At 55.8% G+C, this 14,512-nt stretch overlaps 6 protein-coding genes across 6 annotated transcripts, besides 2 other annotated features; 2 read left to right on the top strand and 4 right to left on the bottom strand.

Annotated features, from left to right (window-relative positions):
• Positions 1 to 27: 27 nt before the first annotated feature.
• Positions 28 to 1,196, top strand: VTJ04DRAFT_4557 (uncharacterized protein; the record flags this gene model as incomplete). The annotated part of the gene is made up of 2 exons (XM_069362577.1): positions 28 to 156; positions 966 to 1,196. 2 exons carry the CDS (start codon positions 28 to 30, stop codon positions 1,194 to 1,196), a joined length of 360 nt encoding a protein of 119 aa, XP_069219510.1.
• Positions 1,197 to 1,205: 9 nt separating this feature from the next.
• On the bottom strand, positions 1,206 to 2,985 carry VTJ04DRAFT_4556 (uncharacterized protein; the record flags this gene model as incomplete). Its single annotated transcript, XM_069362576.1, has 6 exons — positions 1,206 to 1,397; positions 1,478 to 1,632; positions 1,698 to 2,240; positions 2,318 to 2,663; positions 2,758 to 2,785; positions 2,852 to 2,985. The coding sequence occupies 6 exons, from the start codon at positions 2,983 to 2,985 to the stop codon at positions 1,206 to 1,208; spliced, it is 1,398 nt and encodes a 465-aa protein (XP_069219509.1).
• Positions 2,986 to 3,907: 922 nt separating this feature from the next.
• On the bottom strand, positions 3,908 to 4,846 carry VTJ04DRAFT_4555 (mitochondrial 54S ribosomal protein uL29m; the record flags this gene model as incomplete). Its single annotated transcript, XM_069362575.1, has 2 exons — positions 3,908 to 4,195; positions 4,286 to 4,846. The coding sequence occupies 2 exons, from the start codon at positions 4,844 to 4,846 to the stop codon at positions 3,908 to 3,910; spliced, it is 849 nt and encodes a 282-aa protein (XP_069219508.1).
• Positions 4,847 to 5,281: 435 nt separating this feature from the next.
• VTJ04DRAFT_4554 (uncharacterized protein) lies at positions 5,282 to 5,604 on the top strand (the record flags this gene model as incomplete). The annotated part of the gene is made up of 2 exons (XM_069362574.1): positions 5,282 to 5,295; positions 5,412 to 5,604. The coding sequence occupies 2 exons, from the start codon at positions 5,282 to 5,284 to the stop codon at positions 5,602 to 5,604; spliced, it is 207 nt and encodes a 68-aa protein (XP_069219507.1).
• Positions 5,605 to 5,652: 48 nt separating this feature from the next.
• On the bottom strand, positions 5,653 to 6,385 carry VTJ04DRAFT_4553 (uncharacterized protein; the record flags this gene model as incomplete). Its single annotated transcript, XM_069362573.1, has 2 exons — positions 5,653 to 5,821; positions 6,204 to 6,385. 2 exons carry the CDS (start codon positions 6,383 to 6,385, stop codon positions 5,653 to 5,655), a joined length of 351 nt encoding a protein of 116 aa, XP_069219506.1.
• A 659-nt stretch (positions 6,386 to 7,044) lies between these two features.
• Positions 7,045 to 9,905, bottom strand: VTJ04DRAFT_4552 (uncharacterized protein; the record flags this gene model as incomplete). The annotated part of the gene is made up of 2 exons (XM_069362572.1): positions 7,045 to 9,350; positions 9,410 to 9,905. 2 exons carry the CDS (start codon positions 9,903 to 9,905, stop codon positions 7,045 to 7,047), a joined length of 2,802 nt encoding a protein of 933 aa, XP_069219505.1.
• Positions 9,906 to 13,291: 3,386 nt separating this feature from the next.
• Positions 13,292 to 13,347: a sequence feature (Short protein (VTJ04DRAFT_4551, KAL2120524.1) was converted to a misc_feature.).
• A 64-nt stretch (positions 13,348 to 13,411) lies between these two features.
• Positions 13,412 to 13,424: a sequence feature (Short protein (VTJ04DRAFT_4551, KAL2120524.1) was converted to a misc_feature.).
• The last annotated feature ends 1,088 nt before the right edge of the window (positions 13,425 to 14,512 follow it).

Here is a 14,512-nt window from a genome sequence, read left to right as displayed (position 1 = left end):
GGGTATGGGGACGACAAAAGAAGATAGATGGGCTTGATATGGTCTCAAAGGAAGGGGAATCCCAAAAAAGAGGACGACCTTTTTTGCGGTTCCTCTGGGAGAATGTCCCTCAAGTTCAGGAGTTATTATTACCCACCCCATCTTTTGTCAGGTCATGTTTGATGTTGATACGTAGGAGTGTTGTGCTTCGTTATCTCCTTCTGGCGCAAGAGGAGTTTATGGATTTTTAAGACTTGATTTCTTTTCTGGTCAATGACTTGGTTGGTTCTTGCTTTCTCTCGTACTCCCGCCCGTACCTACGTTAATGGTTCTTTCCAACGGACATACCTGGAGTAAGGATGGCGACTAATTATTGAGAAAGATGACGGAGAGTACGCTAAGTAGGTATCTACTTGTGCTACTGATTATCGATGATGAGCAATATCTTGCTGATTGCTGTGGTGCTTTCTTGCTCGACCATAATGGAAGTCATGTCGTGGTCATAGTCGTCGTTGTTGTTCTTGTCACTATCCACCACCTATGGATCGATCAAGCTCTGCTGACCGTACTGATTGAATATTATTGTCACTCTGTTACGGAGAACCAATTCTACCTACGTACCAGCTTACCTGACCTACATACGGTAGGGGATCTCTCTGTCTAATTACCTGTACTCATATCTGTCGACCTATACGAGTACTGGGGAAAGCTCGTTCCTTGACAGGTAGAACCGGGAGCCGGGATGTGATGTGGTGACCACTGCACATCAATGACACCTCAGGTATGTATGTACTCATCCAAAAGCAGGACAGAGAGAGGTGAAAAGGGGTGGATGGGGTAGGGGGACTTTCTGAATGTCACATACAACCTGAAGACACAGATCAAGGGAGTACGTCCATACCGGCCCCTTTTCACATACATACAACCTGAAGACAAACATAGGAGTAGTAGTAAGTCCGTACGTACCCCTTGGAACTCAAGGCTAGGTGTATTACCAGCGAATAAGCAGCCCTCTCCAAAAAGAAACGGGCACACTCAAAAGAAGCCTCTTCTTTCCGCATACACACCAGCGTACGGGTAGGTCGGCCTATCACCACACACACCACGGGGAACTTCTCTCTCCTCCTAACCAAGTAACAAACAAGTCTCCGACAAATCCACCCTCACCTTACTCTTCACACGCGCATCTTTATCCCAAATCCAAAGACACACCATGACTCAAACCCTTACTCGGCAGTAACCTGCAGCCCCTCCCTGAGGTTCTCGACCACCAGCTCCTCGCCGGCCAGGCGGCGGTAAATGTCCTTGACGTCCTGCGTGGCCGACTCGAAGTGGCTGGACGAGTCGTAGCTCTTGGAGATGTAAATGTTGTCGGTGGTGCCGTCCGAGATGGGCTCGTAGATGGGGATGGGCGGGCCCTGTTTCAAGAGTAACGCGTATGTTAGGATTATCCAGCCAACAATAGTGATGGTGGTGGGTTTAGAGGAAAAGTACGCACCATGAACTGCTCCTCAATCTTGCCCAGGCGCTCCAGACCGGGTGCCAGCTCGAGGTGGTGGTTGGCGGACGTCTCGGCAATGGTGCTGACGATGGCGACCCAGTAGCCCTTGGGGCAGACGTTGTGGAGGGACGAGACACAGGCGATGTAGATGTCTGGTGGCAAGAAATCAGCATCACGCCGTCATGGGCAAACATAGCAAGACGGCTGGAGAACTCACCATTCTTCCTCCCCACCTGCGACTGCGGGATGATAATCTGGCACGAATCGCTGTCGTTGGTCTGCGCGATGGGGTGCTTGAGGATGCAGATCGCGCGCAGCACGTGGCCCACGACGCGGACCTTGTCCGGGAAGTAGCTCGGGTCGCCAATGATGGTCTTTGCGCGCGTCTCAAACTTCATCTCGGGCTCCATGTTGCGCATGGTGGCCTTGATGCCCACCGCCTTGCCGTCCTCGTAGATGATCTCGTCCAGGCTCGTGTTGAGCATGTAGGTGCCGCCGTAGATGGCGCTAAGCCGCGCGAAGCCCTGCGGCAGCTCGCCCAGGCCGTACAGCGGGTAGATGTAGGGCGACTTGCCGTAACGCGCCACGCTGTTGCCGTACAGGCGGATGCGCTCAATGGCGTCAGGCGCGCCGCCGGGTTGGTCAAGGTACGAGTCGTCTTGGTAGAGCGCCATGGCGTGCCCGCAGAAGTCGCGGGTCGCCGGCTCGAGGCCGAACTTGTCGTAGACGTCCTTCATGGTGCACGACTTGATGTCGAGGCCTGGGAAGATAGGGAAGAGTATTAGCTATTATTTCTCTTGGAACGTCGACCACAATTGGGAAAGGAAAGGAACTGACCCTTATGGGTGCTGGGATCCTTGACATCAAAAGAGCCAACCCACTCGATGAACGTCTTCATGCGGCGCTTTTCAAAGATGCCCATGAGAGGGGACTTGAGGGCCTCGGCGGCGTCCGAGGGGACCTTGGCGACGGTGGCCTTGGACCCGGAGCCCTGCTGGACATAGCTGCCGGCGACCTGGCGGAACTCGAGATAGCGAGTGACGTCGGTAGAGACGAGAATGTTTGTGAGCTCGCCCGACGACATGAGGAACTTGGGCACCAGGTCGATGTTCCAGTCGTTCAGGCGGCCGTACTGCTTCCAGGGCTCGGTGCCCGGCGTGTAGTTGCCATACTTCTTGAAGAGCTATACATGGGAAGGAGGGGAAAAGGGGGCGGTGTCGTTAGAGACTGTCGACGTCTGTTGTATCTCACGGGGATGTAGGATGGGATTGGCATACCACTTCGAGGTTGACAGACGCGGCCTCGCTGTAAAAGAGATAGTGTGTCAGTATAGACAAAGAGAGGAAGAGCTTTAAGGCAAACGTCACTCACCCGCCATAGTGGTCGTTGCGGTCAATGTGCAGCACCTTCTTCCCCTTGACGCTGAGCACACCCGACAGGATGCACTCGGTCAGGCCCGTGCCCAGCACAATGACGTCGTACTCCTTGGCGATCTCGTCGGCCATGGTGTTTGGATTGGAGGGTGGTGGTTGTGGTGGTGGTTGGAATAAGGAGAGTGGCGGAGCTAACTAGAGTTGGGGAGAGTCAAAGGAGAAGAAGAGGCGGAGGAAGAGAGATGGAGATGATGTGGAGAGTGGAGGACGGCAAACAGAAAAACAAAAGGAGGGTTGGCAGTGGAAAATCAAGCTGGAGCAGTGATGGTTGGGCGTCGAGGATGGTTAGGTAAGTCAGGTAATGAGGTTGCCGGGAAACAAGTGAACCAGATTGGATGGGATCGAGACGGGACCTGACCGACTGTACGTGGACGTTGCTGTGGTGGGGGAATGGGGATGCTGGCTGATGTGTTGTGTTGCGGTCACTGAGGGGTGGAGGTGCCCCGCTTTGGGGGACGCTTTGGGGGGGAGCTAAACGGCCGAGCCGCTGCTTGTGATTCGATAGGGGAGTTAGGGGGAAGGAATTGCGGTCTGGGCCTCGCCTCGTCTCGACGACGCCTCATTCATTAATAAGTAATGACCATGCTCTTTGTTCGCGGTGGTTTGTTATATTGCATCTTTGGTACAGTGAAATAACTTCATCACGCCTCTGGGGCTATCCTCATCTCGGTCAACAACAGGCGAAACATGTCATCCATCCAACCCATCAGGGGCCAGAGGCACAAAATACCCCGTCTAGATACCATCAGGAGCCACAAATCCACCAAACAATTGCTGATCGATACACTATTTGTACAAGCCCCAAGCTGTGTGTGATGCCATGACGGGAGGAGGTGATGGAGGTATGTATGTAGTTCATGGAGGTATGGAGCTCTCCTCTGGTGTACAGAGGGAGAAGGTATGGTACAGGCGCAATCCTATCACGGTCCTGCCGGGGGGCTGCTGTCTCGAAGGAGGTGGGTCAACGACCAAGTCAAAGCTCGCATCGAGCTTATTATAACCTCGGGGCTTCGGCTTGGGCTTTGGGTTCCGGTATCGCGGTCGGATCTGGCGTTGTGGTCGCTCCAGGTTGTGTTGCTGTTGACTCGGCCGCCGCCAAAGCAGCCTGCTCCTGTCCTTCCTTGACAGCGTCCGCCTCCTCGAGGTAGTCCTTGGGCGTGAAAGCCGGCCCGTCGCCCGAGAGGTTGACCTCGGGGTCGTTCTTGGCCAGCTTGACGGCGTCTTCCCACAAGTAGAAGCGCTCCGTCAGCACATGTCTGATGGCGCGCATCGTCTTGCGAACCTAAAAAAAGCACACGGCATGTCAGCAACCTCGGCCAGCTTCACCCTCTCACAGACCAAACAGATAGCAACACAGAAAAGAAAAACCCACCTCAGTATCCCTATCCTTAGCCTCCGCCTCTCCAAACCCCAATTTCTGCGTCTCCCTCTCAATGTTCGCCGTCGCGATCCTGTTCCTCTCCTTGACGCACACCCACCACAACTTGTGCAAATCGTCCCACGACTTATGCCGCAGCTCCTCCACCGTCCACGCCCGCCCGTGCGCCGCGTCCTTCTCGGGCGTGTTGACGACCCGCTCGCGGTCGTAGAAAAACTCCCACAGCCCGTGGTCCGGGTCCGTGGCGATCTGGGGCAGCCGGTCCCGCGCCACTGGCGTCGGTAGTGGCCCGTCCGACATGGACAGCCGCCAGCGCGCGCCCGTGCCCCGCATCGCCGACTCGCCGCGCTTCTTGCTGTGGTCGGCGTTGTCGCGCGCTCCCGGGTAGGTGTGGCGCTTGAGGAGGACGGCGGAGGTGGAGAGGGAGGCTTTCTGGGCTGCGAGCGATGACGGGGTGACGGCGGCACATGTAGAAGAAGAGGGAGGGGTGATTCGTATCCTGCCGAGAGCAGCAGACCCCATGGAGAGGGTCGGCCGCAGTGCTGGTGCAGCCATGGTGGTCGAGAGAGACAGAGAAGGAGAGAGGAATTGCCCGGATTTTGTTGTTGGGGTTCCGGAAGTCAAACTTGTCAGCGATGGCCCCCCTTCGCCCACGGTAGTCTCGGTGTCGCACGCAGGGCTGGCAACTGGGGATCGAACGGGGCTGGGAGGTTCGGCCGTCGAGTCGATAGAGGGGCTTCGGATGCTGCAAAGACGCTGCTGCCGATGAGGGACTTGGGAAAATTTGGTTGGGCCGAACCACCGGCCGGCGAGTGCCCCACTCTGGTCCGTTTCTTGACCTGATCAACCGGCACCAGCTGCCGAACCCTGTCATTCAATTCCGTCTCAGTCCGACATCAACTTCACTCACATCACTCACTTCATCTCCAACAAACTCCAAGACACAATCATCACCAACTCCGACATATAAAACTAATAAAAAGGATCAAAATGCAAATCGTCCAGTCCGTCCCCCCTCCTCCCCCATTCAATTTCTGCTCCCAACCCTCCAAGCCACAACAACCACCGACCGAGTCGTTACCCAGCCACAACCCATACTCACGAAGTCCGTACCTCGCAGAATCTACAAAAACCTCGGCCCCAAAGGCCGTCTCGGCCTCGGCGTCGGCCTGCTGGCCTGGGGCTGCATCGGTCTCGCCGTGACTCCCACCATCGAGGAGAAGCTGGGCCTGGTGCCGACCGAGGCCGACAAGGAAAAGCTGGACAAGCTCTTGCCCAAGATCCACGTTATCCCGCGCGACTCCAAGTCATGACATAACGATGCTTCTCCTGTCAAAGTGGTGGGCGAGGAAGGAAGTGACCTAGGGAAGAGAGGTGGAGGGAGAAGGGAGAGAGATGAAGTCGGATGAGATGGGGATTGAAGAGGAGGCGATGTTTTTTGTCCTGTACAATACCATTACCAGCCTGTCATTGAGATACCACACACACTTGTAAATTGAATAGATGGAGCGGAAGCAATCAAGCCACTGACTAAACGAATCCCATCCCAAAATACTCAGTTGGGCCTCGATTCGAAACTCTACGGATATGGCGTGGCTGTCTTGTTGATACATCTCTATCCCACACACAGCTCAGCAAAGCGTCGTCTCCCTCATAAAGCCGGCTCAGGCATTTATTTGTCTTCAATTTTACATAGATGAGTACAACAGACTCCTTGACAGCTTGATAGCAGGACTAAGGTACTAACACATTGTAATTGATGACACAACTCGAGAGAAGAGGTACCAGCCCTCGAGACAACAAAATACAAAGCCATGAATCAACTAAAGTTCAAAAACAAAGCTCCATTATAATACTCAAGTCACAACACCAACAACAAACCTCACCTTGTTACCATACTCCTCCCATCTACCTTATCCCTTTTCCCCTCCCAACAATCTCCCCTTCCTTTCTTCCCTCGATCTCCCAATCCACCCACCACCTCACGTCCACCGATCCTCCCTCATTCTCCCCTTTTTGTTTCCTCCCCTCCCTCAAATCAACAGCTCTTCCCAGAAGAGCCCATTCCCACCACGACAAAACACCCAACATCATTCTCAACCCCCATCACATTCATCTCCATTCCACCCCAACCAAGCTTACAATACGTACGTACACTTTAAAAAACAAAACCCGCCATCTTTCCTCCGTCTATTTGTTGTCGTGTGCTGTGATTGTTGTTGTTGTTGTTGTTGTTGTTGTTGTTGTTGTTGTTGTTGTTGTTGTTGTTGTTGTTGTTGTTGTTGTTGTTGTTGTTGTTGTTTGTCGCGTGGTTCTTTGTTGTTGCTCAAATGCGAATGCAGCTCTCTAAATGCACCCGGAATAAAACACCCCTGAGAGAGAGAAGAGAAAAGAAAAATCTATTTCACCGGCAACCCACACACCAAAACCCACCGCACCCCGAGAGATGATGAACGATGCATGAAAAAAGAGCAAATAACCCCGCCGTTTCTGTGACAATCTTGTTGTTGTTGTTGTTGCAGCAACAACGAGGTGTTGCCATGAGACTTTTTTTGTTCTTTTTATTGAGACACAGGGAGACATGTGAATAAAAGACAAAACATAAAAACTGTGGGGTAAAACACAATGACGCAACAGCTTTCCTACCGTCGAGATGGGCCGACGACAGAAAAAGACGAGCGAGAGACTCGGACACAAGAACGCCGCTGATGCAGAGAGTGAATGAATGCGCGCCTCCGAGAGTGAAAGATTCATTATGCTTGGTTCGGCAAGCTGCCAACCGGAGCAGCTGCATACCCTGGTGACTTCCTCGCCGTCGAAAGTGGTCGGAACAACTGTGTCATGTCGAGTGTCAGATCCGTGGCCCCGTATGACGCGTCGATGTCCGCAACCGATCCCAATTCTTCGCCGCGAGATGCTCCGTCCGTCAACACCCATTGCTTCACCGACTTGAGAAGATGAATAACCTGCACAAAGCGCTGATCCGGCGCCATCTGCAAGTCCGTCGCCCGTGTGCTCTTGAGAAGATATGTCGCCAACCAGTAGAAGTGGATTCCATCCCTAGTGAACCCGTACCGCCTGGGATTGACGACCGGCGACGGCGGGAACTGTATCGCCATGTCATGGTCCCAGTTGCTCTTGAACTTGTCCAGCGCGGTAGCGAGCATTTTTGCTGTTTGGTGGTCGAGAAGGCTGGCCCCGAGGTCGACCGGCGTCGCGCGCCCGCTGTTGGCAGGCGTGGCTTGGCCGTTGACAAACCAGGGCTGAGAAGGCACCGGAGTAGCCGCGCGAGTCAAGATCGCGGCGCCACCCTCGAGCTGCGCCTTGCGCATGATGGCGAGCAGCGCGTGGATCAGGATGAACTTGCCAAAGAGGTTGGTGGCCCCCGGCTGGATCCGATAGCTGCTGTCGAGCAGAGCCTTCAGCACTTGGCGCATCTCGGGTTGGGTACTCCTCTGGGTGCCGTCCGGATTGCGGAACTTGGCAGCTTCTGGACCATGCAACCCCAGGGCTTCAGCGCACTCTATCGCGTTGCTCGCGTCCCAGGCGGCATCGTCGGCGGGGAGCGGAATGCGGACCTCGAAGGGATCGAAGTCGGGACCCGTGTTGAAGTAGAGGCCGAGGGCGACGTCGTAAACGTAAATCAGGTACATGGTGCGAATGCGCTTCTCTTGCTCGACCCAGGCGTGCCAGTTGAACTCGGAAGCCGAAGCGGCCGTCGGACTGAAATCAGGACGGTGCATTGGGCTGTAGCTCGGGCCATCCGTAGACAAGGTCAACAAACCGGCTTTGCGAGCCGAAGACGCGATGAGCGGGAACGTCCTCCGTGCCTTCTCGCGCTGCGCCGGCGTGCCATTCCAAGTGAACAGGATCTGCGTAAGCATGGTAGCCTGGAGCTCTTCGAGGTCGGTCTTGTTACTTCCGAAGGAGGACCAGTCGTAGACGGGATCGGACCCTGGAGGTTGAACAAGAGACGCGAACATGCGGGACGAGCCTTCGAGGGCACCCTTGAGCAAATCCATAACCTCACGAATGTTAGGCGCGGGTATTCGCTCCGAGTAGCACGCCCCGATACAGCACATGGCTGCTAAGAGGCCAACATGGGCTTCCATGGCACGGAACGTGGGGATGTGGAGGATGGGCAGGTGGGCGTGGAAATTAGTGTAGTTCTCGAGGAAGTTGCGGACGTTGTCGGAATGGAAGTAAAAATCCAGTACGCTAGACATCGAGGCATCGGATCCGGCGGGGGTGGACCTGAGGAAATCAAGGATCTTGGTCGACATTTGGTGGTAGATGTTGGGATAGGACGAGGACGGCGGAACTCCCCACGAAGGGAAGAGGGATGAGTCGGCGGGGTTGTCGCTAGGTATGCCTGCCGCTCGGGCGGCGCCCGGATTAGGCTCGGGTTTGGTTGTTACGGTCTGCATCTGTCCCTGGATGGTATTAGGTTCGGGGATCGAATCGACGTAGGTAGAGTGCGCACCAGCCTGGAACATCTGAGACCAATCGGTCGAGCTCGAGCCGCCGAACATGGGCATTCCGTTCTGATTCTGAGGCATGCTGTAGTTGGCGAGCTGCGGGTTGATATTGGCCGTCATGTTGTTGGCGACCTCGCCACCGTTGTAGCCCTGCTCGAAGTTGCCCGCCGGGCGGGGAGAGGCGCTCATGACCTGGCCCGTCATATTCCTCCTGTCGCGGTTGGCTGCGTCATCGGCGACCCTGTTAATGGTGCTTGACCTCGACAATTGGCTTTGATCGTTGGCCACGTTGTTCATGCCATCGGAGGGGGCGGGAATCATGCCGAACGGGTGGACCATCCCCTCGGCGCTAGGCATGTTACCCATACCGTTCATGTGGTTCACGTCGCCCTCGGTTCCCATGGCCTTCTGCTGGGCAGCCTGCTGGTTCTTCTTCACGTGAGCCTGGGGGTGCGACAGGTGGCTGGCACCGGTCGGGTTGCCGCGGCGGACCGAGCACTTGATGAAGTGGCGCTTGAGGATGTCGCTGCGCGAGAACGTGTCGTGGCACAGGACACACATGTACGGGCGATCGCCGGTATCTGGGCGGCGGGTCAGACCATCAAAAGGGTTGGAGGGTGCGATGGGGTCAAAAACTTACGCCTGAGGAGGTGACGCTTAAGGTGCTTCGCGTGCAGATACGTCTTGGTGCAGTGGGGGCACGGGAACTTGCCATCCGCATCCTTCTGCGGGATCTGGTTCTTGGCCTGGGCCGAGCCCGGGGCCGGCGGAGCCGGCCGGCCAGGGGCACTGGGGAGGATGCCCCTCCGGCCCTGAGATCCAACGACGTGAGTCGGCTCCTCCATCATGGGAGCCTGGGTCATGAGCGGAGCCTGGCCGTAGGGTGAGTTCATGCTCGGGGACGACATGACGCCGCCGGCCGGCATGGGCCGGAGAACCGGGGGAGCGCGGCCGCCGGCGGTGGCCGGGGCGGGAGCGATGGGCTGGGGATGGGAGGCAGCGGTGGTCGTCTGAGGCAGCATGCTCGACGAGGCGCCGGGGTACGGCTGCTGAGCCTGATAATTGTTGTTACCCATCATGGGATAAGCGCCACCGCGGCCCGCGTTCTGGGGAGGCGGGGGAGGATAGCTGGCCATGGCAGTGGTAGTGGTGGAACTCGGCGCGCTGGTCGCCGGAGGTCTCGAGCTATGAGGATAGCTTCCGTAAGGACCCTGCTGCAGGACCGGGTTGCTAGGCTGAAGAGGAGGCAGCGTGTGGGGAGGGACGGCTGTTGTATGCTGAAGATGGGGAGGAGTAGGTTGATGCTGCGAAAGGTGCGGTGATGCTGATGCCGACGAAGGAGGGTATGAAGCCACCGACGTGTTTATAGCATTCGCCGAGCCGTGAGGCAGACCTTCCATAATCCGTCGCTCAAAAACGCTGAGGACGACGAGCACCAAAAACCATCCGAGCCGGAGCACGAAAGGTTTCTGGTCGCTGGTTCTGGCCTGGACGCGATGAACGCGGCGGCGATGAGCTCAGTCGGGCGAGAGAATGGATTCTCTGCTCCGACGCGATCGATGAAGTCGAGCGTTGCGAGATGCGACGCGTCGACTCGTCTCGAACCCCGTTGCTTGCTTTTTCTCTCCTCGGCCTCGACGACTTCTCGATTCTTGGGAATGAACCCGACTGAGAGGCTTCCGAAAGCAGAATGCAGATATCGCTGCTTCTTTGTCGTCCGTTATCCGCAAAGACACGCGCAACGATAGCTATGCGATGCGGTGTGATGCGTTTGACGATGCGTGTAGGTGGTGGTTGAGCTGCGGGACCTGCAGTCACGGGTATGGGTCTGTTTGGACGCGCGCGACGTGCTCTGGAAAAAAAAAGGTGGAGAAAAAGCCCCAAGCGGGAAAATGAGGCTCAAAAAAAGAAGAGGACGTGGAAGTGGAGAGGAATGGGGATGTCTGAGTGGAATGGTCGGTGTGGGGACCTGCCACTTTTTTTTCGGTCTGCGCGTGCTCTTTTAATGTTTTGGGGGAGGAAGAGCCAGGAACTGGGTGATGCGTTGCGGGTGGCGGACAAGAAAAGAGGGTAAATCCGGGACCTGGGCCAGCACAAGTCGCAGCAAGGCGCGAGAAGCCGTTAGGGCACTGTGCGGTGGTGTGGGCTGGTCTTGGTGTGGTAGGGTGTCGTGCCGAGTGGAGAAAAACGGATCCTGGTCCTAAATCGCGGGTCGGAAAAGTGGGAAAAAAGAAGAAGATGGCCTCGTGGCGCGAATCCACAAAGAGACGTATGATCAATCGAAGCGAGTTCTTGTGGGAAACGCTTTAGTTTCCAGCTTCTACTTCTCAACGGTCTGTCTGCAGGCCTGCGTTCCACGTTGTTGGGTTTGCGGGCGTGCAGAGGAAAAAAAAGATGGGTCGGGTTGTGGTGACGGGACGCGAATGTGGAAGAGAAAAGGGAAAGTGGGTAAGGAACCAAGAAAGGTCGGAGGGAAAAAAAAATGGGGGGAGGGCCACAAAACTTGAAGGGAAAGGCGCTCGGGCCACTTCGTCCCATGTTGCCCAATCCTGGGGTGCAAAAAGCTAAGGGGGTGACCTTGGCTTGGGAGGGGCGGAAATGGGAAGGAGGCCTTCACGTTCAACACATTTCAGGCGGGAAGGCGGGAATATTGAAAGGGAGTGAAAATACGGAGTACCGCTGGTCCTTGGCTGTTTCTGGGAAGGAAAGGCCCTGTATCGAAAGAAAGAAAAAACCAAAAGTGCGATGTACATGAAGTACCGCAGGTACCCAAACCTGCCCAGCTTGGACATAAAGTGCGCGCTTGCATCCGGCCCAATGCCCGTCGGGTCGCTGCCATGTCTGGTGGACTTTGCCGCGAGCGTCCGGTATCGCTGCCGGCTTGGGGGGGTTTGTTCGGGTACGGCCATGTCACGGACAAGGCAAAGATACCTGACGTCTGGAACTACACCCCCAAACCTCGAGAGAGATGCCTCGCGAGTCAACGACAAACACAACCGGCAGAGTGCGTTGTCGAGGGCATTTTTGCACAGCAGCGGCCCGGTTTGATGTGTTGTCTTCCGTTACTCATAATACGTTTCCTACAAAGTGTTTCGAACGGTCTGGCAACTTCTGCCGGCATGCCTTGCCGGGGAGGAAAGAAATAAGGAGGCCAGAGGCCGGCCAGCTGTCTCAGCAAGGCGCACATGTGATTTGTTTTTTTCTCATGGCCACAACATTGATGCAATTGGTACCGTCCACACATCAATTTCGCCTCCCCGCGGAGGTCGCACGGTCAAACGAGATTGAAGGGGTGCAAGCCAAATCTTGGGAACGGAAATTCCCCTTTCAAACGGTTCAACGAGGCGACAACGAGTCTTGTGCAACGGCTTGCGTCTTCCAACCACCATTTCTTTCCATGTTCAGACGGATACAGCCATTGTCCTGCTGATGTCAATGTGTGGTGAGATGTGTGCGTGAGCATGTGCATCTGCAGCTCCAGCCTGGTTGGCAGTGATTCGGTCAATTACGAAACTTACCGTACGGGTTTCGTACAGTCCGTTCCCGCACTGTATACATCAGCACGCTGACGCACTGCCCTTTGACATTTGCCACATATATCTGGCGTTCCTTTGTTGCGAAATTGAGCGATGCCGGGCGCCCGGAGGGAATGTCAAATCTCAGCAACAATTGTCAGTTCGGTTAGGCCGGGGTCAGCTCTGTTCGGCTTTGGGGGACGGGCTGTCTGGATTGCTGGGTGGGAGGTGATTGATGAGAACCGATGTCTCCTTTTTGTGGTTTGAAAACCCACCAAGAGAGCGCGGCTTGATATTTGGGCTTTGGGATGGTATTATTTCGGGAGCCCACTTGTGTGCGACCCAGCGGGAGCCGGTAGTTGATCGATGAACGACCGAACAGCAGCTCTCGGCGGATGACAGGGTCTGGGGGAAGAGATCGTCAGCGGCGGCGGCCGACAACTAACAAACAAGTGTGGACCTAGCTGAGCCGACTCCCACCAGGCCCGAACAATACAAGTGCCGTCAGCAGGGCCGAATTGGCCAACCGGCTCTTTTCTTCTCTTGTGTGTTCTGCGACGCCGGCTAGACCGGCAACTTGCCTCATCACGACTCGTTTTTGTAAAGTCCAATGCCGACGAATGTCAAGCGAAAAGCAAACTGATAACTACCTGGTACTAGATCGATCACGACATGCGAAAACGGGGCGGCTACCTGCTATGGAGTAGGTTAGCGCTGGATCCATCCTACACGCGCAAATCTGCTCCATAGCGGACAGTGCCGCAGCGCCCCGTAGAGGGGTTGTTGGGTTGGGTTGGCGTCTGGGGCGGTCCAGAGCCTTGGGCCGTCCCTGGGCCGCCGCCACCACGGAATTGGAGAGGAAAAGGAAAGTTTGGTACTTGATTTTCAAACATCCATACCCACACTGGATAGCGTTCTGTTCGGATTGCGAGAAACGACGAAATGGCGTGACGGCCCAGAACATCCGGGGGACTTTGACGACAAGACTTGCGGTGAAGAAACAGCACATGAAAGCACCGTCCGCGTGCCCGCCGCCGCCGGGTGCTCGGTTATCTGATGAAGGGTAAGTGAGCTGGCCTCGATAGGTTACTTTGGATCTGGCTTTCTTGCTTGTGTGCCCAAACCAGCGAGGACCAGTGATAGTTGGGACACTACTGGTATCGACCTAGGTGCCAGAGCTCGGCCGCTATCCGGGCCAGCGGTTAGCGCATGCTACCTCTTCTGTTCGGTTCCCAACAGCGCCGGGAAGGCTACTGCTAGCGCTGGAGCTTTTGGGTGCTGTCCGTCTGTGCCATCCATTCACCACGCCTGTGACAATGTCGGCCTCCCCATCTTGCCACGCCCTATTCTGATCGCCCAGCAGCACAGCGATCCCTTGGCGGACAAGCCTGTCGCAAACACCAGCCGGCCGGCAAACGCTCGGGTAGGAGGAGCGAGAGTGTATGCATTTCCTCATGCCGAGTGTATTTCGTATAATACTTACCCATCCGTACTAACAAGTCAGGTACTGTCCATACATACAAATCGCAACGGGAAGTGATGAACGGAGTACTCCGAGTCGCACGATATTTCCTCTCCCACATGCCCTCCGCGCTTGTTGATCGAGGTTTTGTCTGAGGGAGTTTCACGACCAAACCCCGGAGTCGGCGCCGGGATGATTTGCAGTGCTCCACGAGTCAGGAATGTTGGCGGATTGGTCGTGGCCAAGACGACCGATCCCTGGCGTACCTCGGCCTGGTGGAATTGGATGGAGGCGTGGCCGTGATTTGTGGCCAGGGTTCATGTTTGTCGCGAGACCTGTTCTGGGACGATTCCACGACGTCTCCCGATACAGTACCCAGGGAGGGAATGACAAGCAAGTGTGAAATGGAAATGAGACAGTGAAATTGGTCCCGTCTCACACACCTACACACATGCCGAGAGTGGGCTCACACTGTGGAGGCGGGCGCGGTACCGTACCATCGGCCCAAGCAATGACGACACCCCCTTCTCTCCTCGGCGACTCCAGGAAGAAGGGAGAAGGAGAGAGGGAACTGATGGTCTGCCGTTTCTGGCTGGTACTTCTCTTGCTGCCAGCTGCTTTGTCCCGAGGCAAAAAAAATTACAGCCTGCCTGTTTCGCTCGGGTTGTCGCGGTATCAGCGCGAGATTCGGCGATTTCGGAATCAATGGCCCCTTGCATTGGTGAGGGGCAATTTCAACGCAACAAACGCATGGCCGCCCAACGGA

The sequence above is a fragment of the Mycothermus thermophilus genome, assembly GCF_041956435.1.
Source record: "Mycothermus thermophilus strain CBS 625.91 unplaced genomic scaffold VTJ04scaffold_3, whole genome shotgun sequence".
In the NCBI taxonomy this organism is placed as follows: Eukaryota; Fungi; Ascomycota; class Sordariomycetes; order Sordariales; family Chaetomiaceae; genus Mycothermus; species Mycothermus thermophilus.
Note: the sequence above shows the minus strand (reverse complement) of the source record. Positions and strands in the feature narration are given on the sequence as shown.